General features: G+C 39.0%; 5 protein-coding genes across 7 annotated transcripts; 2 read left to right on the forward strand and 3 right to left on the reverse strand.

Annotated features, from left to right (window-relative positions):
- The first annotated feature begins 3,309 nt into the window (after nucleotides 1-3,309).
- On the forward strand, nucleotides 3,310-9,605 carry hsf2 (heat shock transcription factor 2). Of its 2 annotated transcripts, none has more exons than XM_020936861.2 (12): nucleotides 3,310-3,524; nucleotides 3,838-3,946; nucleotides 4,384-4,511; nucleotides 4,639-4,763; nucleotides 5,095-5,170; nucleotides 6,167-6,228; nucleotides 6,396-6,474; nucleotides 6,626-6,762; nucleotides 7,010-7,252; nucleotides 7,485-7,575; nucleotides 7,749-7,812; nucleotides 7,895-9,605. In XM_020936861.2, the coding sequence occupies exons 1-12, from the start codon at nucleotides 3,432-3,434 to the stop codon at nucleotides 8,215-8,217; spliced, it is 1,530 nt and encodes a 509-aa protein (XP_020792520.1). In that variant the 5' UTR covers nucleotides 3,310-3,431; the 3' UTR covers nucleotides 8,218-9,605. The 2 variants fall into 2 exon arrangements, with proteins under 2 accessions (XP_020792520.1, XP_055018210.1); XM_055162235.1 differs by having other exon boundaries at nucleotides 6,396-6,459.
- Nucleotides 9,606-9,765: 160 nt separating this feature from the next.
- serinc1 (serine incorporator 1) lies at nucleotides 9,766-14,000 on the reverse strand. Its single transcript, XM_055162236.1, has 10 exons — nucleotides 13,840-14,000; nucleotides 12,826-12,987; nucleotides 12,543-12,736; nucleotides 12,136-12,215; nucleotides 11,804-11,941; nucleotides 11,500-11,669; nucleotides 11,108-11,198; nucleotides 10,886-11,027; nucleotides 10,545-10,769; nucleotides 9,766-10,324 (listed from the first exon to the last, which is right to left on the reverse strand). The coding sequence occupies exons 1-10, from the start codon at nucleotides 13,876-13,878 to the stop codon at nucleotides 10,186-10,188; spliced, it is 1,380 nt and encodes a 459-aa protein (XP_055018211.1). The 5' UTR covers nucleotides 13,879-14,000; the 3' UTR covers nucleotides 9,766-10,185.
- Nucleotides 14,001-14,340: 340 nt separating this feature from the next.
- On the reverse strand, nucleotides 14,341-17,541 carry nus1 (NUS1 dehydrodolichyl diphosphate synthase subunit). The gene is made up of 5 exons (XM_020921208.2): nucleotides 17,039-17,541; nucleotides 16,659-16,775; nucleotides 15,329-15,481; nucleotides 15,028-15,127; nucleotides 14,341-14,725 (listed from the first exon to the last, which is right to left on the reverse strand). Exons 1-5 carry the CDS (start codon nucleotides 17,430-17,432, stop codon nucleotides 14,635-14,637), a joined length of 855 nt encoding a protein of 284 aa, XP_020776867.1. The 5' UTR covers nucleotides 17,433-17,541; the 3' UTR covers nucleotides 14,341-14,634.
- Nucleotides 17,542-18,102: 561 nt separating this feature from the next.
- Nucleotides 18,103-21,655, forward strand: psmc6 (proteasome 26S subunit, ATPase 6; the record flags this gene model as incomplete). Its single annotated transcript, XM_020921197.2, has 14 exons — nucleotides 18,103-18,283; nucleotides 18,612-18,691; nucleotides 19,001-19,040; nucleotides 19,133-19,185; nucleotides 19,268-19,335; nucleotides 19,414-19,528; nucleotides 19,613-19,700; nucleotides 19,971-20,032; nucleotides 20,098-20,221; nucleotides 20,366-20,427; nucleotides 20,838-20,958; nucleotides 21,048-21,128; nucleotides 21,217-21,288; nucleotides 21,368-21,655. Coding segments are annotated over 14 exons (1,266 nt in total), but the record flags the coding sequence as incomplete, so codon positions are not given.
- Nucleotides 21,656-21,941: 286 nt separating this feature from the next.
- Nucleotides 21,942-24,040, reverse strand: cgrrf1 (cell growth regulator with ring finger domain 1). Of its 2 annotated transcripts, none has more exons than XM_055162237.1 (6): nucleotides 23,857-24,040; nucleotides 23,319-23,455; nucleotides 23,063-23,240; nucleotides 22,737-22,878; nucleotides 22,560-22,667; nucleotides 21,942-22,328 (listed from the first exon to the last, which is right to left on the reverse strand). In XM_055162237.1, exons 1-6 carry the CDS (start codon nucleotides 23,958-23,960, stop codon nucleotides 22,035-22,037), a joined length of 963 nt encoding a protein of 320 aa, XP_055018212.1. In that variant the 5' UTR covers nucleotides 23,961-24,040; the 3' UTR covers nucleotides 21,942-22,034. The 2 variants fall into 2 exon arrangements, with proteins under 2 accessions (XP_055018212.1, XP_020775455.1); XM_020919796.2 differs by having other exon boundaries at nucleotides 22,737-22,884; nucleotides 23,857-24,039.
- Nucleotides 24,041-25,000: the final 960 nt, after the last annotated feature.

Raw genomic sequence — 25,000 nt, forward strand, 5'->3', positions numbered from 1 at the left:
TTTAGTAGAGATTGGCAAATAGTTCAGTAGAGATTGTGTTCTGTTTGGGAGAAGAAACAAAACTCCAGGTATGGTTTCGATGTGGAAACCACATTATAACATAGATCAGAATCATCTGTGTAATATAAGCTCTTTAAGAGGGCTATGTGCTCTCTGTGGTGGCCCCAAGAGAGAAATGTACGTGTGTATTGATACAATGGACTAATAATGCTCACAGAAATATATCAGCTTAAGATCCAAGTTGACAAACTAAAACAAGGAACAATGGAAAATGCTTTCAGTGAGTATCTAGAAAGACAATGAGCTGTGATGATTATAAATTATTATTGTCATTTAAAAAATAAAGCATTAAATTGGCTTGTAGAGATTAAAATCTGTGAAATTTCTACAATGTTTGTGTAATCCCTGAGTTGTTCAAGTAGGATCCACAGCAAAAGAAAAAATCTATTCTGTCAACTAAACAAAAAGTTTTTAGTATTAGCGAAACCTTTTAAAGTTGTGGACTTTAAAAACTTTTTGAATTCCAAAATTATGCTGATCCATATCCACAACAGCTCATAGCTAACACCAGATGAAAGGAAAGTATTTTTCTTGGGACCCCTAGTGGCTACTCAGCTCCTGTACAAGTCTAGCCCAATACAGTTGCCATTCATATTAGTGATTCATAAAATCAACTTAAAGTAAATGTAGCAAGCTTGGAGCTTTTCACAATCTCAAATGTGAGATATCAGATGTGATATGGTGGTACGGTACAATTTCTTCAACAGTATTCAAAATAAAACCCAAAGCAACCCAAAGTAACTAAATAAAAAACTAATGATGGTGAATGGTCATGCTTTCCCCTTTCAAGACACTCATACCTCATTTACATCAAGGAACCATTCACACACACATACACACTCAAACACCAGTGTACACACTCATACACATATGCAGACACTAAGGGCAAGGTGGGCCAAGTGTCTTGCCTAAGGATACCATGACAGCCTTCATTTGTGGGAGCTGGAATCGCACCTCCAAGTAAGTGGATCTGACCGCTCAACCAATGATGTTTATATCGAGAGCGGGATTCAAACCTTCAAATTAGTGGACAAACGTACCAATTGAGCTACTGTCCCCCTTGACCCTTATCTTCCCATATTATGTGACCACATCACGATGTCTGTGTAACAACCAGTAATTAAAACTATGTGACAAAATGATCAATGTTATCATGTCCATCACACTATTCATCAAAATACTACACACTCCCACCAAGTCCCAGAGCCTCTGAAGAGCACGTCTGATCCAGGGACTGTGGGCCAAGTCTAAACCAGCCTTGGCTAGTTTAGACTTAAAATATAACTTTTCTGTTACATTAAAGACAGTACCTCTCCTCAATATATATGATACTGTAAATAAAAACATACTTTTCCACTTCTTGAAATGCTATAGTCAGTTCTATAACTTTATTACTCCTGCCTATAAAGAAGAAATCCTTAAAGGTGCATTATATTTCTGGGTCTACCACCTGCTTGTCCCAAGTTACAGATCTGTGGAGAGGTGACTCCACTCACAGTATAAGTGCAGGTATTTCAAGGTATTTTTTGACAATAAAACAAATGTAAAAATTGTATGTTTAATTTTAACATTCTAGACAAAGTAATCACATCTCCAAGAAGACAAGCATGAAGTGGATGAGAAAAGGTGCATAGTGCACCTTTAAGTTTAGTTAAAATTGTGTGTCCATATGTCCATGTGACCAGGGTGCTCCAGTGGCCCCTGATTCCCGCTTGTCCATAATCTCTTATGTACAAGTTAAAGAATGTCTTAATTAGAGCCATTTTAAAGGAGCAGGTGACGTCTTTTGATGTAACATGGCTATCCAGTGTAATTAGGGCCCGGTCTGTCAGGGGCACTCAGCCCTGATGTCCCGTGGCTCCTTCGTCCAAGGCATCTTCTGTGGATCCATCACAAGGCAGAGCGGGTGACGGATTGCCTGTCCTATTTCTGGTTTCTGCAGTTTTTATCTAGAGCTTTGACCACTGCACCACTTCCTTTTAACATACTATGTAGAATTCTAATGTAAACTTAGCAGCCAAAAATAATCTCTAAAAGTACTGGTAAATATAGCCTATAATAATTCACACAAGTAAGCCTGTCATTGTTGTCATTAGGGCATTACAAATATAAGACAGACCAATTTCATGATCTTTAAACTACAACAAAAAATATGGATTTTCTTTTTTCATTATGTCAATTATACAATTCCTCTTAGAGAATTACTTCGAGGCACAGACCTAGTTCTGTATAATGCTGACATCTAGTGGTCAGTAACACAACTTTCATTAAACTCTTCCTTAGGCACTTGCCAGACTTGCATTTTATAGTAGGGCTGCCGTCTGAATTACACAACTGCTAAGTAGCCTGTACGTAGTAGATTCTCCAGCACCTCAGATGCCCTTTTGAGATAGACAGAATTAAACGCATGGCAAATGATACAGGTATAGTGGATCTCTCGTGGTTCTGTCCAGAGGGTGCAGGACAGGTCCATCCCTGGCAATGTAGCCTGTCCACCCTATTCCTGTGTGTTGAATATTTTTGTTATTATACAACCTGAAAATTACGTTTATAATTAAGTGGGGACAACACTTTTGTAAACATAGAAATCTAAAGGCAATATTCGCCTGTAACCATCAGTATTAGTCTGTTACTCTGGTTTTATGAAGAGACTAGCTGTTAATTTGTGTTTGTTTTGCATTTAATAGGCTAATGTGTTACATAGGCGTACAGGCTCTCTGTCCTGAAATGGCCCCATAAATAAAAATGTTACACCGCCTGGACCCGCCCCTGAAAACTGATTCCCAAAAACACGTGTGTTTGCATCTGTCCCAGATCCTCTTATAAAAGAAGAGATTACATCCTCTTTTATGAATTTGGATTCTGACAGAACTCACTCAAATGAAGTGTGAACTGTATGAGTGAGTAAAAGGACAAGCACATAAACAGCATAATTTCAGAGCTAATACTATGAAAACTGACAGCCTAAATATGTACTGTCAGTTTCTAAGATGGAACAACTGGAGGCCCATTTTGTTACATTTTTCACATAGACACACATTTTAATACAATAAAACCAAATTTCTCTGGACTATGGGCTATGTGCAGGCTAGATGCTGCATTACTACCATTACCTTCGCGTTTTTCTCCACGCTCGGTGCTGAGTTTGTTGAAATCTCCGTTGACAAGAAAAGTCTCTACGATTCCACGTGAGTGCTCTTACGTAAATTTCTGTTTTGGACCAATCCGGTGTCCGCATCAAACCGGAAGTTAAACGCCATTGCCATTTGCTCCAAACGCAAACGCAGGCAGCTCGACCGCTTGGATATTTATACAGCTCTCATCGTACTTTTTATAGTAAATAGTATTATTGGTGTCAAGAGGTTCGCGACATGAAGCACAACTCGAACGTCCCGGCGTTCCTCACCAAACTGTGGACTCTGGTGGAGGACGCGGACACCAATGAGTTTATTTGCTGGAGCCAGGTAACGCGGAGTGGGGGTCAGCGTTAGCCTAGATAAGACCCAACCCACAGCTTAAATTAATTAGACAATAGCCCATACAGTCGAAGGAATCTGGCCTGTATTTCATTTGTAACATTATAATGTAATTTATGAAACAACATCAAACCGTGCTTAAGCCAAAAGGCCTTGGCTAGGCTATTGTAAACACTTCAGCTAGGTAAATGCTAAACTAAAATGCATTAGCTACCTACTAGTGTTGTACATAGACTCGATCTATAAAAGTCATAATTACACTACCTGACTTCCTGGCTAATGCTGAATTTGATGTTTGCAGGAGGGGAACAGCTTCATGGTGCTGGATGAACAGCGCTTTGCCAAAGAGATCCTCCCGAAGTTCTTCAAACACAACAACATGGCTAGCTTCATCCGACAGCTCAACATGTGTAAATATTCATTGTTCTATTTCCAGAGACGTAGCTCCAGTGACCTGTTGTGGTGTATGCAGATCCACTTCAGAGACAAACTGAACAACCAAAATGTTGATGGCTCATACAGACCAGGCTAATGAGTACTTTGTGTTCATGATTCATTATCTATCCAGTGAAAGTCTTATAACTTAATGAAATTATCATAACAGTGACCCACAGAAAATCTTAAAACCGTTCAGTAAGTGTTGTTTTTAAGCCCTTAGAACAATTCTACATTTTGAGAGGGAAAAATAAGACAGTCCCTAACGACTGAAAACACAAACATCATTGACAGATGCCAAACACAGCAATTTAAGTTTTCCAACAATTAATCACTGATTGTATAATTCACTACACTAGTCATGTCATAACAAAATGTTTATCATTGTTGTGATCATACGCTGTTATTGCAGATGGTTTCCGGAAAGTTCTGCACATTGATACAGGGATTGTGAAGCAGGAGAGAGATGGTCCAGTGGAATTTCACCATCCTTACTTCAAACACGGCCAGGATGAGCTGCTGGAAAACATCAAGAGAAAGGTGAGCGGCATATGAATATATGGAGCTTTCACTTCTCTGCATAGAACTATGGCTGATATGTTTAGTTTTGTAAACAGTTGTGCTAAAATATTATTTTTGATTAAGTTATGTAATACATTTTGTTAAGGTTTCAAATGCTCGGCCAGAAGAAAACAAGATCCGACAAACCGACCTGACAAATATTTTGGCCACTGTCCAGAGTGTTCACTGCAAACAAGAGGACATCGATGTACGCCTGGCCACACTCAAGAGGTGAGAGCTGTCTCCTCCAGGGAAACCAATACACACTTAGATTCATATGAACCACATGTATAATAGGTGAGCATTTAGCATGGAAAGATGATGAAGTGTCACTTAATTATGGATGTCACAGAGGAGAGAGTGGGATGAAAAGTTTAAATTGCGTTTGTGTTTAGGTCACACAAATTTTGGTTGTGCTTTATAGTTTTTAGATTCTACATTTTTGTGTGGGTTCAACATTAATCTACATACAAAAAAATCGCCCAGTGACTCTTGAATTGAAGATGATTGTTTTAACAATGAAATTTATAATTTATTCATTTATTTTTTGTTATAATTCTAGAGAGAATGAAGCTCTGTGGACAGAGATATCAGACCTCCGACAGAAACATTCCCATCAACAGCAGCTTATAAAAAAGGTGGGTACACTGTTTTGCTGCAGCTAATATTTATGCACAATATGTGGTTATTTAAAGGTTGTATGGAGGATTTTTTTTAGTTTCAAACTGTCAGTGAAAGATTAAAATACCATTACAGAGACGAAGCAGCTTTGTAATTATGATGACCAAAAAAAAAAGAACAAAAATTGATCAACTGTGGACGTAGTGCGGCCAGATAAACATCAGCCAATAGAAAACGAGGCTCCCTCATTTTCTATTGGCTGTTAGGTTGTCAATCAAACTCCCTAGTGTAACTGACTTGTCGGAGCGTGGGGATTACGTGGTTTACGCAGCGGTTCTTCGAGGCTTTTTCGAACTGTCGCTTCCTCGCATTTCGCACAAAGTTTGTCGCGACGGCCGACGAGAATCCACGACGGGTTCGCCGCAAAAGAAAGTCAGTTTTTGAGGTCGCTGAAAGAAGAAGAGAAGAGGAAAAGGAGCAAAGCCAAACTGAGGTGATTCTTGGAGATCTCGTCCAGCGATGGCACGACCGAAGCAGACGAAGCGTCTAAAAAGTGAAGCGTCGGTCGCTGAATTACTTCTAAACAGGTCACTTCAACAGTAATTCTGAATGCGCACAAGGACTGTCGCTGTATTTCTCTTCCCTTAAAAAAAATCCTCTATACAACCTTTAATTAACATCTTTAGATGTATTTTATATAGTGTGTTTATTTGTGTGTGTATATGTGGTTAGTCTATGTGTACATTTAAAACACACAACAAAAGATCATAACCTCATCCCTTTTTCAAAAAAATGTACTTTTACTTATGGTTATGAATGTGTGATGTGTGAGTGGGTTAAGTGGGAGAGTTGTGTGGGAGAGAGTGTGTCAGAGGTAACTGCACTGTTAAGACCTGCTGTGAGCTGACATTTGGTTAAAGGCCTTTATAGTCATAATCATTAAATGTGTCAATTGTCATGTAGTGTAACACCATTAATTCTGTTTTATTCTGTCATTATTCTTCCTTTCTCAGCTCATACACTTTCTCCTCACGCTGGTACAGAACAACCGCATCCTTAATTTAAAACGGAAACGGTAAGATACTCAATTAATTGCTATCTGCATGTCATGGTTTAATGGATGATAATTTTGTGTCCATCATGGTCTTTTTTTTTTTTTTTTTTTACATTTTGTAACAGTTTAGCTGCAATTTGTGTATTTTTTACTAATATGGACTCTGTTTTATGATGTATCTGTCACAGGCCTTTTCTTATGAACAGCAATGGCAAGAAGTCAAAATACATTCAGGAGTTATATGATGATAAAGTGAGTGTGGAGCAGGTGAGTACTACTTCATAGGTTTCAGAATAATTAAAAAATTTCTATAACAATTTGCTCATTTATCTTTTTGAATAGTAAAATGTCTTCCAAATATCACCTATAAACACGAAGTTGAAGCCCATGCATTTAAATCCCATATTCTCTCCTGTAGCCCTCTGTCAACGGTTTGAACAATGTCACAAGCTCGGACAATAGTGAAGACGTCATCATTTGTGACTTCACAGACGTGGTCGATGCCGATTTGTTGTCGGAGGCTGCGCAGGGTTCATCCAAAGGTTATGACCACAGGTGAGAGAGCAACTGAAATGTAATGAAATCCTTATGTTCTTCTCAGCCTGTTGATGTTTTACAGTACATGTTTTACTTCTCTTCTATCCTGTTTTATATCTTTTTATTTTCCTTCTCTGGCCCAATATGGTAAAGGTGACAACATGATATATGAATCCAACAGGTTCAGATGCAATGTATTCCCTGGTTACGTGCATGTACATCCTCTTTTGTGCATATTTTATAACCATATAAACCCTGTGTCTAGTGATGTTGAGATAGTGGAGGTCAACCTGAACAGTGGAGGGTTGCCTGCAGAGATGGAGGTCAGCACAGCATACACAGAGCCCAGTACACAGAGCCAGCCCTCCCCAGTGAAAAGCACTCCCATCAGTGCGGCGCTGCAGCTCAACAAACAGTGCGCCCTCAGCCAGGAGGACCCAGTCAAGCTAATGGACTACATACTCAAAGAAAACGGAGCCATCTCGCAGAATATTAGCCTACTGGGCAAGTAAGTGCAAGAGAAATAAGAAATAAAAAGCAGTGTGGGTTATCTTATTTACACATACACATTATAAATACAGTGATGATTCAATTTTACAATTTATTTACAATTTTTACAGTGGTATGTGCTAATTTCTCATGACAAATACACTTGTCCCATGAACTGTGAAAGAGTTCAGTATGGCTTTTCAACATGCTTTAGTTTACTTTCTTGTTCATTACTTTACTATATCATGCAGGCTGGAGCTGATGGATTATCTGGATAGCATTGACTGCAGTCTGGAGGACTTTCAGGCAATGCTGGGCAAACCCTTTGGTGTAGATCATGAGGTAAGTGCATCCCTCACTAACAACATGACAGGAGGACCTCTCAGATAAACTTTACCATAGAACTAGTTGCTTCTAGTCAATGCTGTTTTATTCACTACACATACAACATTTTTTAATGGAAATATCTAAAGTTAAGATTTAAAACTACATTTTTTTTTTTTTACTCTTTATAGGAAAGTGTTGGATCCAAACAGAGCACTGGGCTGCTGGACCAATCAAAGACTGAGGTCAACACAGGTGGGAATCCATATGTAAGCACATATTGATGCATTTTTTCTGATGTACTCTAAGCTCACTGCTCACTCTTTGTTCCTCACAGATAAGCAGCTGATCCAGTATACTTCATGCCCTTTGATGGCTTTCCTTGATGGTTGCTCTGCCCCTCCAGACCTGGACCTGGCTTCAGGTCCAAGCTCCACTTCCATGAGTAACCAACAGGAGGCGATCATCACGCCAGCAGAACAGGTAGACAAGCTGCCGTCTGAGCTGTTGGACTGTGTGGACTCGGTGCAGCCCAGACACAGCTCTCTGATCCGCCTGGAGCCCCTGACTGAAGCAGAGGCTAGTGAGGAGACCCTGTTCTACCTGTGTGAGCTGAGTCCTGGGCTGGAGGCAGATTCAACTCCAGTGGAGGCCATGTAAGCAGCTCAGCCTCACGGACACTGGCCTGGACTGGGGCCACAAGTTTGTTACAGAATCTCACTTCTCTTGAATGCACATAAAAGTGAAAAATCACAGTAGATTACTAGTTACTGCTTCAAGACGGCATTCCAGTGTGACTCTCTTGACCATTTTTTGCCTGTCAAAATTGCATAATACAAAAAACCAACAGTCAATTTTGTCCAGGGTCCAGTAGTGTATATGACATTTTCATAGTTGGCTATAAAGATTTCAATACTTGCTGTCATAGTATCTCTTGAACACTATAAATTCATTACTCCTATGTTGTCGGCCCACTCAGTGCCAGGGCATTTGTGGTTCATGGACTCTGCTGCCACTGTGGTCTTTGTTTGGTTTTTACAGTAGCTTTTTTTTTTTTTTTAGTTTATTACAGCTGTGGCTCTCAAATGTTGACTATTTTAGACTTAAAGGAATGACAGTGTATGTCATTTCAACATGATTTTTTTTCTACATCTAGACATGATCTGGACTAATAGACTTCATACATATTTGGTAATATTTTATTCCAAGGTGGACACAAATGAGCAGTGGATCTAGCAATACAGCACCTGTCTTTTGTTCCTGGACCAATCCTTTTTGAGGGTCCTTCTTCATTTGGATGCAAAACAAGTCTATGGATTTGTTTCACTAGCTATTTTTGTCATACCAGGTACATAAAAATTAATAGTCACCAGTCTCTTCAGGTTTGAGTCTACCCTCGATGACTAGAACAGTCATACAAACTCACATTTTATTTCACTTTATTTTATTGGTTCAAGCGCTTTGTAAAGTGTCAGTGTCAATAGTTATGTGTTCTGCATATAATTTCATGAGAAACCTGGCTTTAAATAACCGTAGTATGTTGCAGTTTTTTCAAATATATTACATTGCAATACAAATGTTGGTATTTTATCATTTAAAGCTTTAAAGCTACCATCTGTAAGTTTATTTGATTTCTCTGATGGCAGATAGGAAAACTGGCACCTTTGTTTAGGCTCACTTGTGCCCTCTGGTCTTCTTGTCAGTCCAAAGGGGGCATACAGTCAGAGCAATCTAGTTGGTGTCTAGTGGTGTTATGTGAGAATACAACGGGGGTTTGGCCAATTTAGTTACAACTGGTAACTTTAAAGTGTTAAAATACAAAGAACATATGTGGACAGTGCGATCACAAAATCGATAAACTTGCCTTGTTTGTCTGCTACAACTCTGAATATCCGTATATCAAGTGTTGAGGACTCTTGTTGAAACCTTGTCCAATGTCTTCACTTGGTGGTAATAATTTACATTGTAAAATGTGTGGTAAAATATCACTATTATCAATGTGATATAAAATGTGATTGCAAAAATAAAGTTGTAAATACTTGGTTTCATATCTGTCGCTTCATTTAGTCAAAACTTGCACAAGTTCAATCTCACGCAACATTTACTTTTGTAAGTGATTGTTTTTGTGACCACTTGTTTAACCTGCCTTGGGTCTAATTTACTGGGACAGGCTGCAATGCAAAGTTAAAATAGGAGGTACAGTATGGATACATTTTTCACTTAGTTTTAATTAATCATGTGCAATACAGTAAAACATGTCAAAATACAAGGTAAAAAGCAACCACTATTCAAAACACATTCTAGTCACTATGCAGACTATCAATACACTTCACAATGCATGTTATGTTTTTCAAAGAGAAAAGTAACAGATAAACTTGTTAGAATGTGAGGTTTGAGCATGCTGCGGGGTGAACACAATACAGCAATAAAATATAAATACTAGTTACAACCACAAGTGTCATGTAGTACACACTTTTGAGTTATTTGAGCATGCATCTTTTCTTCCCTAATTTGGATTGTTTAGGAGCCACAAAGAATACACTGTCATCAAAGCTTAGCAAGGAATACAGCCAATGACATTTTTTTATAGTGTGTGTGGAAATGTTGTGCATGAGTGAATGATTTATTTCAGTCAAAGTCTCTGTTGACAAGGATAAGTGGGGCCACCAGGGTCCACACGTAGAGGGCGATGCAGATCCAGCTGGAGCACATCTTCACCCACACCGACGGCCACCGGCTGGTCATGGTCTCGTAAGTGGAGTCAGGACTATGGAGGTTATTACAAAAAAAAGAAAGAAAAATAATGTCACAAATACATATGACTAAAAAGGATAAACTACATAGATTTGTAAAGAACATAATACAGGCACGGTTATCCAATAGAGCTATATTTCACTAATTTTTCAGTCATAGTGGCAGTGTTGAAATTGTAATTAACTACTTATAACACTTAAATGTGACAGTTTCACCTCCACATTTCCACTGACCTGTACCAGTTGGTGAGGGTCATCATAATGTATAGTGAGGCCAGAAAGAGCATGAAGTGGAAGAAGGAGTAAGAATAGGTGACACCATCCTTCTCATTGTCCACGGCTCTGTTGAGGCTCCCTGACTCCTCAAAACTGCCACTTTGAGGTCCGTCCTCGATCAGGGCCGACTCATCAGTGCTGAGGGTGAGCTTGTTCACCTGAGCATTGGAGGAGTTACGGATGCTGAAGGGAGAAAATACAGTGTTTTTATCTATCCCATAACTTATCCTGCTAAAACTTCTAAATGATTTTTGGTCACCAACGGTGAGTTAGTCTTGTAGTTATTGTCAGATATTTACCTGGAGTAAAGCACACACATAAGGAACAGGATCAATCCCACAATACCCTGGGCATCCCACCACTGCACCACCTGACCCTGAGCTGCAGGACTGGTGCTGTTTAGACCAATCATGGCCAGAAGGCTGGGATTACATTTCCTATCTGTGAGGAAAATACACTTTTAAACTCATACATTTCATTATATTTATAGAACAGATTGTAATGACCATTAGAAACCTTACCAGGTTCATTGGTCATTGCAGACCATGTCACATACATGGTGTACAGGGTAACCAGGGAGGACTGCAGCAGGCCTGAGCGGGGCTGGGACTCCTACAGACCACAGAAGACTTTTACTCAAAGGGTACTCAAAAAGCTTAAATTAAACAAATACCACATAGAGATGTTAGTGGCTGCAGTTACTTCATACACACCCTAAATCTGATTAATCTCACATTTATCACAGTTATAGGGTTATGTAAATGACATGTAAAAAGCCTCATGGTCCCTTTAATTACTCACACTATATTTAAGTAATCTTAAAGGTCCAAATTATAATCACATTTTGATGTGCATGTGAACAAGGCCACTGATATTCAAAAAGAATTTTTGTGAAGAAAGACTTGTAACAAACCTGAATCTGAGGGAGAATGGACAGGACAGAGGCTCCGATACAGAGGAACATGTTGATGCTGATGAATACTTTGTTCTCAGTGCAGCCGTCCGCATGGGTGTAATACATGTAGAAGAGGACCAGAGCAATCAGGGACAGCAGGTAGTTCACAGCAGTCACTGAAAGCAGGGCTGAGAACACAAAGCATTCAAAAGATTTCATATACATGCAATAACTAAATGCAAGTACTGTCTATGGTGATAGTTCATGGTGCAGTAACATGTTCCTTGCTATATAATATCAGAAAGAAAGACTTATATCATACCTGCATACCAGCAGCGAGAGTTCCCCTCCTCCATCTTCTCCACCCACGACTCATTCCATGAGTGGGCAAAGTCGATCAAAAGCACCAGCTGAATGAGGATGAAGCAGAAGGCTCCTGCCATGCCCACGTAGAACCACACTGCACAGCAAACACATGTCACATGTAGAGAAAAACAGTTAAATTTAGATGCACATGTTTTCATTTTGTGTAATAATCCCATATAAACATAACAAAATGCACAGTAAAACATGTTCAACAAGCTCTATGAGAAACGTGTTATAAATTTGGACATTTCTATACTGTGACATCTGTTAAAAGTAGTTCTGACTTACCAGTTGTAAAAGGGCCTTCAGAAATGAAAAATGCTCCAATGGTGATTGCAGTAGCTGCAGCAAACTTGAAAAACCAAAACCTGTTTAAAAAAAAAAAAAAAGGTATGTCATTATTATCATAAAATTGAACTAAAACAACTGGACTTACTAAACTTTTGTAGCTGTCATTATGCAATATTTAAACATTGAGACACTTAAACATGATATAATATCATAATATCTGAATAGTTCACAGTTATGCCTGTTTTGTAGTAGGTGTAATAGAGAGCACAGCATTATAATCGCTGAGTGTACTGTAATGTGTGCTGTAATGTGTCCATGTTGTTGTTGTTTGTCTGTGTATATGTCAAATTATGTGAAAAACTCTAAAGTTCACTGTATGACACAGATTCCAGTAAGACACTGACCCGTTGTGGATGGCGGCGCGTGGGTCCTGGCTGCTTTTCACACGGACCATCAGGAGAGAGAAGAGGAGGAAAAACATAGCCATGCCGAAGCACACACGGTACACGGCTTTGTACCCCACCAGCACATCACAGTTCACATGTCCCTCCACTCCTGGGATGGAGGAGCCCATCCCACCCTCACAGAAGCCTGGGATCTGCAGAGCCGCACAAAGAAATCATTTTAGAGATTTTTTTTTCAAATTAAACCTCACAATTAAAATGTGATGTTGATCTAGGAGCACACCTTCTTGAGATGGTCCTCCATACCCGGCATCAACATAATACAGGCGATTCCCACTCCCATCAGCAGGAAGAAGGCATAGATGAGCCGGGTGACTGTGGAGTTGTTTCCACTGGGACAGCATCTGCACAGCAGGCAGGGGGCACTGCCACACAGGCAAGGGATCTGCATACACATAAAACAAACATCTTATTTTCTTTTTACAAAAGCATTTGGGAGCAAAGGTCAACATTGTAGATAATGGGTTATTCATTATGTTAACAAAGACATACATTTACAAAATAACAGTAGAAAAGTAAAACAAAATGTGGTTAATCCAAAAATGTGTAAACTGTCTGTTAACTGTGAGCGTTTTTGTATTGCATGTATACAAACACTTACCACGAGATCCTTTTTGTTTTATTTACAGTAATCAGGTCTGTTCCAAAATTAAGATTGGGATCCGAGATTAAAGTCCTTCTAAGAAAAACAAAATCTAACTTCTCCACTTCTACACTGTGACCTAATTCCAAGAACAGAATATCTGAACATCTGAGTAGGTGCACAAGTGTGGGAGAGAGCACAGCACCCATTACGCAGTCTGTTTTGGGGGCACAGAGTGACGCAACAGCAGCAGCTGTTTACGAACACAGGCGCTTTTTGCGGTAGGCCCACATTGTTATTACACCTTTAAGCACATTATAAAACGTGTTAAGGGGATCCAGTGTAAACACGGTAAACACGCATCAGACCAAGGAAGGACGTGACGTAAGCTCCGCAGGTTAAAGACATGAACAGCAGTCAGTTTGGTGTTAATAGTTGAATTTAAACAGTGACACTGGAATGAAAATATACTGTAAACGGGACAATCATCGTGACAAATGTCATAGCAGAAGAACAGTTAAAACCCACTGCAGAGGAGGAGTGGGGGCCTGTTTTTGTGATGCGCAGTCATCGTCGCCTCGGACACGAACCCTCGATCAGGCCGAACCAAAACAGTCTTCACACGGTCAAACAACGACACAAAACGATACTCACCCAGCTCGCCATGGAGCACAGGCCCAGCACGGCTCCCATCTCTGCGGCCCTCGGCTCTTTGTTTGTGGATCAGACGGATTTCGTTCACAACAACACAACGGCCATGTAATGTGGCTCCTTCTGCAAGTACAGCCGCTATAGAGCCCCAGACTGCCCCTGCTGGAAGGTCTGGGCATTACAGTTCACATGATCGTGTTATGAGTTTTCTTTCTGCTGTGTGGAAGAGCTAATATTTATGTAGCAAAACACATTAAAATACAATTATCAATGTTTGGAGTATCTTTACAGAACTGTGATGAACTGCTACAGACCAATTATGTTCTAGAGGCTGTGCAATACTAGTCTAACTGCTGAACTGAAAGCCAGACTGATCAATCTCACTTTATTTGTATGGATGGATTTAAAACTAGGCTCTGCAGTGAATCATAAGTTGCATTTGTAAAATGTCTGTCTTAACATTTCTCCTGTCTTTTCACAATGCTTCACAGAAAAAACAACATATTTTGATCAACAGTGGATATTTTAATTTTTAGACAGGAACAATTATCAAATACACAGTTATATATAGATTAAAACTCTGGTGTCTCTGCAGTAAAAAAGTATTTTTGATAACTGATAAAGCCATACAATGGGACATTAATATAATCATGACCATACTTTAATTTGACAATTCTTCACATTTGTCTGGTAGTTTCCCAAAGTTTGATGGTTGTTTCACTTAGCAAGTACAGTCTCCATTCCGATGTCAGTGTATGCAAACACTGTGTTGACAAAATTAGTCCATAAGTGCGGTCATTACTTTCCCAGTCGCTGCTGACATGATCCATATCTGTGAAGAGCCCCCAATAAATCATCATAGGAGACATTTCTATGGGTTGACAGGGAGCTGTAGACACAAACAATAGAGTTCAACACTGTTTATTCAGAGACCTGCATAAAAGTAGCACCGTTACAACTAAAAGAGGCCCAAAATGACCAGGGATGCAAACGATGATTAGCATACTAGTCAGCTATTTATTTTAATTTTTTTTCAAATTATAATTTCTATAGAGTTTTTTTTTTTTTTTTACTATATTTTTTGGCTAAAAGAGGTTAAAATATGGTGACTGAAGGCTAGAAGGGTGTATAAGCATACACAGCACATGAATGAAGAGAGGGTTTAGTTTTGAGAAAAACAAATAAACCTACATAAATTCTGTGAGTCTGATGTGCCAAGGAAGGAACCCCAGTGTACTGTCGACAGGACCCAGCTTCAACACCAGATCGGGGTCTGGAATATTCTTGAACTCTGGAATAAATAAGACACTGAATTCTTTATACTATACTATGATATATGTTATGTTTTGTAGAGTTTACTTAGAAGACAAACATGAACAACAAAAAGCATTGTAGCTCCTTCGAAATAAATCTAACCATTACAGTTATGACATAGAAAATATGATTATATTTGTCAGTAAACAGAAACAATAGCAGATGAGAGTTGATGTACCTCTGAGCAAAGAGTCCAGCATGGAGACACTGATGTCTTTGGGGCTCCTCTCTTTGTTTTCCACAGAGCGACAAAGATGTTGGGCTGCCTGCACGATACTCTGTTTCCCATCTTCAGGAGACAGCACACTGACTACAGGCCTACATGATACCACTGTTCACAACGCAAGACAAGAGCAACATCATCAGACACTCAGGTAGACAGATGTGGAACAATGCATATAAGGCCTGTCAATGGCATGTCTCAAAAGTATAAAGTATGTAATACATTACAGTTGCTGATTTGGAGATATGCTAATTATATTGCATCTATAGCTGCAATTAAAACTATAAGCTGCAAACAGACTTGTAATATTGACATTTTATTTTACTATGAGTTTGTTGATATGTCTGCACTGGTATGCTTATGTGTTACAGGAATAATCCAGCAAATTAGTGAGACTAGAGATTTTTGTTTTTGTCAATATCGCCCACCTCTAGCCTTACATTTTTCAGGGGTCAGAGCATTGCTTTTGCCAGAGACATCTGACTGGTGTGACCAGTCTCTTATCAGCTGTGGTTCCTAAACATGACAAAGGCTGAAATATTTAAGGTAATGAGCCAACAGCTTTATATTGCCTTTTTAGTAAAATACAAACAGAAGAAGAAAATATAATATCTTACTTATATATTTTAATATAGGGATAGAATTAGGGGTGTGCAAAAATATCGGAATATTGATATATCGTATTGTTTAATGTGATGATACAGTATCGATATCGTGGGCTACTGTATCGATATATCACCAACAGTATTTTTACGTGGTTTACTAAATTATTTTGTTACAGTGCTACAGTTTTGTTGCTTGTGGAGTGAAAGGAAACTCATTTATTCGACACATTTGACATTTCTGACTCTGTTTTGAGGATTAAAATGTTTGTGTTTCATATGAACTTTGCACAAGAAGTGGTTTAACAAACACTTTTAGTATCACAGCCATGATTTAACCTTTATTATTTTATTTAACTGTATCGAATTGATTTGAAATATATCATATCGAATCGAAAGTGCACTGTATCGAGATATGTATCGTATCGTGGCCTATGTATCGAGGTATGTATCGTATCGGCAACTTCTTAATGATACCCAGCCCTAGATAGAATACTGTCCAATAATGTGATTTTCAATCAGCTTTGTAACAATGTCATTATACAGAATCTGTGTCCAGTAATATTATTTCAAGATGGACATTTTACTGATTACAGCACCATTACCAGTTAGCCCACTCAGTGAAAATAGTGTGATATATTATGTAGTGCAAAATGGTTGGTAGTAGTATATTAAATGCCTACCATGTTTTTCAGAGCGATTTCTCAGGAACTCTACTTTTGACCCCTCTATTCCCAACAGGTTTCTCTGCAGTTGGGTTATTTCATGCATGAGGACAGAGTTGTTTTTCTGGAGAAGACCTGTAATAAAACAATAGTCACAATTATAGTTCAATGGTTTCTACAGACATGACATACATTTAAAGACCATAGTGTTACCAAAATCAACTACACATTTGTATAAACCATGATATACTATAGCAATTGTTGTAAATCTGTAAACGACAAGTTCCTATGATGTGTTGGCAGATATTTGTCCCATTGTGGGACAACAACGTCCAATTGTCACGGGGTAATTGAAGTAATGATAAACCACACAGCCGCGCCTTACAGGACACTCGTACCATTGTCGTCGTACACGCTGACATATGATATACCCATGGCCATGCACCACACAACCAGGTTGGCTACATCCGTGTAGCTGGGCTCCTCGTCCACCAGCAGAAGTCCGATGTGCACCGGGAGTTTCTCCAGACTCTTCCCGTCATGGAGGAACAGAGCCTGGCGCTCAGAGGGACTGTCCGCTGTCAGTGCCTTGGCCTCCGAGTTGCGATGCATCTTATTCTGTTCCTCCGGGAACTCCGTGAAAGCCACCGGCAGGAGCAGAGAGGCCAGTGCCCGTTCCCACAGGCGGCCTTTAAAGCACCGAGTGCGAGCGCGGAGCCAGCAAACGAAAGCCCTGTTCATATGAACCAGGAAGAGCAAGAGCCGCCACAGCAGGCCGTAGAGCAGGGCCATCGCTGAATGCTCGGACTGTTTTATTTTATGTTATGAGCAGAGTAATCCGGTTACCGACAGCTCACTGCTTCTAGCGCCATCTTCGCCTGCGGACCACCCTCGTGATACACGGAGCGCGCTCATTGGACAGAACCGGCTCTCTTCTATTTCTACTCTATATAGCGGCTTGCTCTGGGCGGGCGGGCTTAGTGCTGCCCCCTACAGTACACATATCTACGTGCATTTCACATGAATCCTGCTGCTAATTAGAAGTACACAGACAGATTATTCTACTACTAACCCATTATAGTTCTATGTACTAACCTCATGCTGCTAACCTTAACCCCTAACCCTAAAATGTAAGATACGTGTCTTAAACAGCATAGTGCTGCTGTGCTGAGCTCTTAGCAAATAAATACATATAATAATATAATACAAACTCTCGTAGAGACAAAACATATAACATAAACATAAAAATATATAACATAAATAAATAAATAAAATTAATCACATCAAATTAGATTTGACCCAGAAATGACCAAAATCTTTCCATAATTTGTTGCGATTCACAGAGGACACTTGGCACAGGTCTGCAGCTTTAAAGATTTTATCTTTAAAGGTCTTAATATAATATTATAGGTCCACGGTGTGACTCTGCAGCCTTTTTGTGGCCTTTTTATCGTCGCAGTGACTATCACATCCAGAGGGGGGCAGTAGCGCACTAAAAAAGTTTGCACCTGCCTTCGATCAGCAGAGAAGTAGAAGTGAGTTTGTGCAGAGCATCATCATGGCGGACACCAGAGAGAAGGCGCTACAAGACTACAGGAAAAAACTGTTGGAACATAAAGAGGTGGACGGGAGATTAAAAGAATGTGAGTATAAGAAATTATTGCACTCTCCGATCCAGTGCTCCCGATATCTTAATGCCTCATTCCTACATCTTTCCCTGGTGACAGCTGACAAGCTACCTGCTAGCAAATGCTTTGTCATGCCGCTGCTTTCTCATTCAAACTGGCTCTAATCGGAGCATTAAAATCACTAAAATGGTTTAATGGTGTCGCGTTGTATTGTTAATTGAGATGTTATTTGCTAAAAATAATTTATGTCAACCTCGTTTGTGATCAGAGCCAAATGTAATCCACGTAGCTTGAGCTAATTTTGTATTTGGTTAACATCGTGTTGTTTGTGTTTTTGTTTCAGTGAGAGAACAGCTGAGAGAACAGACAAAGCAATATGAAAAATCTGAAAATGACCTTAAGGCTTTGCAAAGTGTTGGACAGGTAATTACAATGCACACGATCCATGTTAAATTAAATTTGTTTTGGTGCTGTTGACATTCAGGAATTATTAGTATGATAAATATTTTTCTTTAACTGGTAAGCAACACATTACGTTTTTCATTTATTGTCTCCCTTCCCTTTTCATGGACTTTACAACTCCCATCAACTACTTGTAGAAGTGTTGTATTCACATTAGCATAAGAAAACTAAATTAAACACAAACACATACACACACACACACATACACACACACAAACAGTTAAATTACCAGCAGAATCATTTTATAAACATTTGTCTTATTCTCTACAGATTGTCGGAGAGGTGCTTAAACAGCTTACTGAGGAAAAATGTAAGTTCGCTGAAGCTACACTCAAAACTCAGATTCACAATGTTCAAGACGTATTTCTAGAAATTTAATTATGATTTGTTTTCTGATTTCAGTTATTGTAAAAGCTACAAATGGTCCAAGATATGTGGTCGGATGTCGTAGACAGGTAACAACAGCGAAACGCACAAACTGTACAAAATTTCAATTCACATATCGGTACTGATTGGAGCTTTTTCACTCTTCTCCAGTTGGACAAGTCTCAGTTAAAGCCCGGTACCAGAGTGGCTTTGGACATGACCACTCTCACAATAATGAGGTGAGATTTATGTTATTACCAAATGCTGCATAAGAAATGGATTGGTCCTTTTCATTAACAGATTATTTGTCTGTGCAGGTATCTGCCCCGGGAGGTGGACCCTCTCGTGTACAACATGTCCCACGAGGACCCTGGTAGTGTTTCCTACTCAGAGATCGGTGGCTTAAGTGAACAGATCCGAGAACTTAGAGAGGTAAACGGGTTCTTATAAAATATACTGATACTACTTTTTCTACAAATGTTTAATATGCTATGCTTTTACGTCTGTTTTTGACAGGTCATTGAGCTGCCCTTGACGAACCCTGAACTTTTCCAGAGAGTTGGGATCATTCCTCCTAAAGGCTGTCTACTTTATGGACCACCAGGTTAGAATTACAAGATAATATATAGAGAACTCAATCATTACAAGCCTAAACCAATTTGTGACTGAATGTATCGATGTGTTCTGACTTTTTCTGATAACATAACAAATATGGGCTGTTTTATTGAACATAATTGGCAGAGAAAAAAAACATTTGCTTAATATTCTGGTCCTTACACCAAGTACTTTAAGTGTTAATTTAAATCCATTGTAGTATGATGAAAAATAACACTGAAACTTGAGTAGTGTATCTAATTTTGATTTGGTGTCATAGGCACTGGAAAAACTCTTCTTGCAAGAGCAGTGGCCAGTCAGCTGGACTGCAACTTCCTCAAAGTGGGTTTGAACACATTTAATTTTTAGACTTGTATAGACAGAGGCTCACACTCTGTGTCGTGCAGGTGGTGTCCAGCTCCATTGTTGACAAATATATTGGTGAAAGTGCCAGGCTCATCAGAGAGATGTTCAACTATGCCCGAGACCATCAACCCTGTATCATATTTATGGATGAAATTGATGCCATTGGTGAGTAAATGCTGCCAGATGTTCTATTTTATGTATGCTATTAAATACTTTTTTAATACAATAATGTGTTAAAAAAAAATTAAATAAAATTATGGTGAGCCTCCATTTGGAACATATTTTTATTAAAGTATTTACTCTTTACAGGTGGGCGACGCTTTTCTGAGGGCACCTCTGCCGACAGAGAAATCCAGAGAACTCTCATGGAGGTCAGACATTATTACATTAGCCCAAGTCTTTACATTTTAACACAGCCTTTTATAGAAGTAGCAATACATTTATTTTTGACATATAGTGCATATGAAATTCCTATTTTATTAGACAATTAAACTTAATGTTAGTCAGTTCAAAGGGCTTTCTGTAGTAACTTTTACCAGTTTTTAAAAATGTCCCTTGGATGGAACTACAAAGTAGAAGATCCTACTCCACATTAAGCAGTTCATGGGATAAATAAAAGAAATCAGAAATGTCCTTCACTTATTGCCACTTTTTTTGTTGTCATCTTTAATAGATTAATGCATATTAAATTTAAATAGAAATGCATGGGATTACTTAATATTAGTTTTAACTCTAACTGTTCTTGTGTAGCTTGCATTTTAATGCTGATGTTTATCAACAGCTTCTCAACCAGATGGATGGCTTTGACACGTTGCACAGAGTTAAGATGATCATGGCCACAAATAGGCCAGACACTTTGGACCCAGCTCTGCTGCGTCCCGGCAGGCTTGACCGTAAAATCCGTAAGCACTCATTTTAACACACTGATGCATAATGACATGAATACAATTAGTGTTAACACGTTTGTGGTTTCAATGTTTTATTTGAGCAGACATAGAGCTACCAAATGAGCAGGCTCGTCTGGACATCCTGAAGATTCACTCCAGTCCAATAACTAAGCATGGAGAACTTGGTAGGTCAACTTACAGGATATTATTTGTTAATGGTAGTTGATAATTGTCTCAAAAAGATTGAAAAATGCATTTTAACATTTGTTTTAGATTATGAAGCCATTGTAAAGCTGTCTGATGGTTTCAACGGAGCTGATCTGAGGAATGTGTGCACAGAAGCAGGTTGGCCATGGCTCTTGTGAACTCTTCTTTCATTGATGTTGTTCTTTTTCTCACATTGTCTGTGCCCTGTGTGCTGCAGGTTTATTTGCCATCCGCTCGGACAGGGAATATGTGACACAAGAGGACTTCATGAAGGCCGTCCGCAAAGTGGCTGATTCAAAGAAACTTGAGTCCAAGTTGGACTATAAGCCTGTATAAAACATATGCTACAACTTTTTGCTTTGCTTTACTGTGTCAATGCATTTTGTTGAAATGTATGCCTCAGTTTGTATGTTATACTTGGGAGGCAGAAAGTTTTCCATGTTAAATTCTATACTCTTCTATATGCCTTCCATTGGAAAGCATTAATAAACTGAAGTAAAAGGTCTATCTGTCTTTTACTTTATTACTACATATAAAAGATATATTGACATTTTTTATGTGAAAACTGATGAAACTGTTGCTTAATGACAAAGTACTGATTTAGACATAAACTTGATAACAGAATTGTTAAATATCAGTCTTACTCTTTTTACCTTGTAATTCTCACCAGGCATGAATCTTTGAGATTCAAATAATATGTTAATTCTGTCAACAGAAATATTTAAAAATCAAACAAACTGAGATGCCTCAGTGCTCAGACTCCACATTGAACTGCAGTTAAATAAAGCGCATACTCTGTAATGTTTATTCTTAAAAACTATAAATAAGGTTCCATGAAAAGAGAACAGTCCTTCTAGATGTACCTATATGCCTGTAGGTACATCCTAAATGCTGTTTGTTTCACTGGGTCTCAAGATAAATGACTCTATGATGAAGGCTCTACAGACCGGGCAGTGCTGTAAGTGCAGCACACAGTTCTCACACACACACGTGTGTCTACAGGGGAGAAGCACTTTGTTCACTTTGGCATTCTGACACACCACACAGTCCCGCTCGCTCCTGTCCGACCACTGCTCCTCCTCAGAGTCCAGTTCTGGTCCGTTTGGGCTCACGTCTGTACTGCTGCTGGTACTGGGCCCTGCTTTGTCTTCCTCACTGTCTGCAGACATGAAGAGAGGCTGCAAAAACGGATGAGGGGGTTTTAGTGAAAGCAGGCTGCAGTTTATGTAAAATCCAAGCCCTGAAATGGCTTTGCCACCATTACCCCCATTGACCAGAACTAATAAGAACTTTAGATGTATCTCAGTCTGTGAAATCTACAATTTATGAAAAATTCACAGATCCAACATTTTGGTTTCATACACCTACATTTAAGTAAATTTGTACTTCATAATTTCAAAAGGATTTACCTTTAACTCATACATGCTTCCCTGTGCAGTAAAAAGGTACTGAAAAAGTGTGCGTGCTGAGAGAGTGTACTTGTCATCTGGTACGTGAATGACTGTCACACTGGCCACCTGAAACAAAGATAATATGAGCATGTCTATTATACACAGTGAAAGGATGAATAAAGGAATAGGACTGACAATGTTGTAATTGTCAACAGCCTCTTGCTCGGCCAAAGTCAACACAGCCACTAGGGGGTAGCGCTGCCTTGGTAGAGGCCCAAAGTCTGTGATCTCCTGTTCTGCAGGGATGTGTGTGAAGAGCTCAGTCCAGTTTGTATCACTAACTCTGAGAGAGGCTTTTTAAAGAAACTAAGCAGGAGAAAATAAAGATAACTGATCATCTCAAAGAATTTGGTAACTGCAACTTTTAAATAAACATATTAACTAAATGATGATAAATAAATAAATAAATAGATGACTACCACACTTGCCGGCTCCATTGTGTATTGTATTATAAAGGATACTGAAACTTTTGGCTGTAGTTATACTGAAAGGCTAAAGCCTCCTGGAAACACTGCAGACTGCTGGGCTGTGGGCTGTGCTGCAGGGCCTTTAGAGCTGCCTGAACAGAAGAAGTGTCACAACCCCAGAAACAGCTCAGAACAGAGGATTCAAGGCAGCGAAGTCGCAACCACACCCCATCTACAGGAAACAGTTACAAAAGGTTAGATACTTAAAAGGTAAGATAGACACTACATGTAAATAAATCAATATTCTCACCAGCCACAGAGGCAGGTTTACATGCCAGCTCCAGGGTGAAGGGGTTGGTGACCCGAACCATTTGCTTTTCTGGAGTTGGGAGAACTGACTGTTCTTCATCAGAGTTTCGAAGAATGGCATGGACATCAAAGCCCACCCTTAACATACAAGGAAAAAAAAGTAAATTTAGTCAATGCTTTGTAATAATAATTGTGTTAGGGAAAAGAACTGCTCCAGACTGAAAAATAAATAGGACAGACAGTGTCACATTATTTTACAGTAGTTTATTTAAAGAGTAATTTTATTTCTTTAAGTTTGTCTCTTTTTAAATCCTAATAAAGAATTGTTATAAAGAGACAACATGTTTGTTCATTTGCCTGTGTGTGGTAATCTGGTAGTAGTAACCAAATTCTGACAGCTACGCGAATTCCACCGATATTAAGGGAACAAAATCGAAACGCAAATACGATACAACTGAGAATGTTTTCCCCTTGAATAGTTTATCTCATGTGTAGTTTATATGTTCTTCTTATGCTAATAAAATAAGCTAACGACTTACCACCCAAGTACCATTGCAGCCGTAACAACGAAGCATAAAAACACAACACTAATGTAAAAAAGTGGAGAATATTCATAAAGAGTCACCAGGAAAACCGCCACCATTGTTTCCTATGTAATATTTTTGACGAGATATCAGCTGCTGAAGACGCTGTCAGCTCAAGAAACACCGCAAATGTAAACACGTAGATACCGCAGCGCTGTGCTACATCACGCAGACGCGACAACACGGCGGCCATGTTGGGACTGTCTGATTTGAATTAATTCTAACATGTTATTAGTTTTATTTTATTGTATTCATATTTCTTGTTCAGTTAGTTGATAGTGTAATAATTGGTGAGTTGTTGATTTGAGTTTTTTTGTAATTGTTATAATAGATCTATATACTTCACTCTCCACTCCACTCCACTGACCTACAGGTTGGCTGGTGTGATTCCAGCTCCCACAGATGAATGCTGTCATTGTGTCCTTGGGCAAGACACTTAACCCACCTTGCCCCTAGTGTCTGCGTACACTGGTGTGTGAATGGGTGAGTGGTTCCTTGTTGTAAAGCGCTTTGAGTGCCTTGAAGGTGGAAAGGCGCTATAGAAAAATGTGACCATTTACCATTTACTTTTAATATTCTTGTATTAAAAACAGCAACAAGTTGTTTAGTTCTGAACATTCCTTATCTTTATTTCCCACTTGATGCCCTGTCTTCAACTTCCCAGATGTACACAAAAATAAAACTCTCATAACAGAAAATCAGTGCACAATGCCAGTGGTCACCATTAGTGTACAACAACATTTAGAGATTTCTTCTAACGCAATACAAATACACCATAATAGTGATGTGGAGACAAAATAATCTACCAGCAGCCCATTCAAAAATGTAGATCCTTTAGCTTTACTGTTTTATACTGTGAAAAAATAAGACTGTCTGAAATCCCTATTTAAAAAAAAAAAAGAAAGAAAGAAAAGGTCTGAAGCAGTTCAATGGAGATCTCAACAAGTCATCACAACTAATAAGGGCTTTGGTTGAAAAGACAAACATTTAAGCGGAATGCGACAGTGAAACAAAAATTTATAGACCTAGTGACATGAGAACCAAAGCTGTATACCATTATATGATATAATTAACTTACCACTGATTATTAATGGACTAA

The sequence above is a fragment of the Boleophthalmus pectinirostris genome, unplaced genomic scaffold (genome assembly GCF_026225935.1).
Source record: "Boleophthalmus pectinirostris isolate CB_2022bp ecotype Guang Dong unplaced genomic scaffold, ASM2622593v1 HiC_scaffold_427, whole genome shotgun sequence".
NCBI classification, from domain to species: domain Eukaryota; kingdom Metazoa; phylum Chordata; class Actinopteri; order Gobiiformes; family Gobiidae; genus Boleophthalmus; species Boleophthalmus pectinirostris.

What these genes read in the sequence shown, in the direction of transcription:
- serinc1 (XM_055162236.1), bottom strand. Translation starts at nt 13,878, where the DNA reads ATGGGAGCCGTGCTGGGCCTGTGCTCCATGGCGAGCTGG. An exon ending in CTCTCGCTGCTGGTATGCAG is followed by an intron (nt 11,670 to 11,803) that starts GTATGATATAAG and finishes TTGTGTTCTCAG; the next exon opens with CCCTGCTTTCAGTGACTGCT. An exon ending in ACCCTCACCAACTGGTACAG is followed by an intron (nt 10,325 to 10,544) that starts GTCAGTGGAAAT and finishes TAACCTCCATAG; the next exon opens with TCCTGACTCCACTTACGAGA.
- cgrrf1 (XM_020919796.2), bottom strand. Translation starts at nt 23,960, where the DNA reads ATGGTGGCGGTTTTCCTGGTGACTCTTTATGAATATTCTCCACTTTTT. An exon ending in AACTACAGCCAAAAGTTTCA is followed by an intron (nt 22,885 to 23,062) that starts GTATCCTTTATA and finishes AGCCTCTCTCAG; the next exon opens with AGTTAGTGATACAAACTGGA. An exon ending in GAAGCATGTATGAGTTAAAG is followed by an intron (nt 22,329 to 22,559) that starts GTAAATCCTTTT and finishes CCGTTTTTGCAG; the next exon opens with CCTCTCTTCATGTCTGCAGA.
- nus1 (XM_020921208.2), bottom strand. Translation starts at nt 17,432, where the DNA reads ATGGCCCTGCTCTACGGCCTGCTGTGGCGGCTCTTGCTCTTCCTGGTT. An exon ending in CAGCGTGTACGACGACAATG is followed by an intron (nt 16,776 to 17,038) that starts GTACGAGTGTCC and finishes GTTTTATTACAG; the next exon opens with GTCTTCTCCAGAAAAACAAC. An exon ending in ATCAGACTCACAGAATTTAT is followed by an intron (nt 14,726 to 15,027) that starts GTAGGTTTATTT and finishes TTGTGTCTACAG; the next exon opens with CTCCCTGTCAACCCATAGAA.
- hsf2 (XM_020936861.2), top strand. Translation starts at nt 3,432, where the DNA reads ATGAAGCACAACTCGAACGTCCCGGCGTTCCTCACCAAACTGTGGACT. An exon ending in CGCCTGGCCACACTCAAGAG is followed by an intron (nt 4,764 to 5,094) that starts GTGAGAGCTGTC and finishes TTATAATTCTAG; the next exon opens with AGAGAATGAAGCTCTGTGGA. An exon ending in CCTTTGGTGTAGATCATGAG is followed by an intron (nt 7,576 to 7,748) that starts GTAAGTGCATCC and finishes TACTCTTTATAG; the next exon opens with GAAAGTGTTGGATCCAAACA.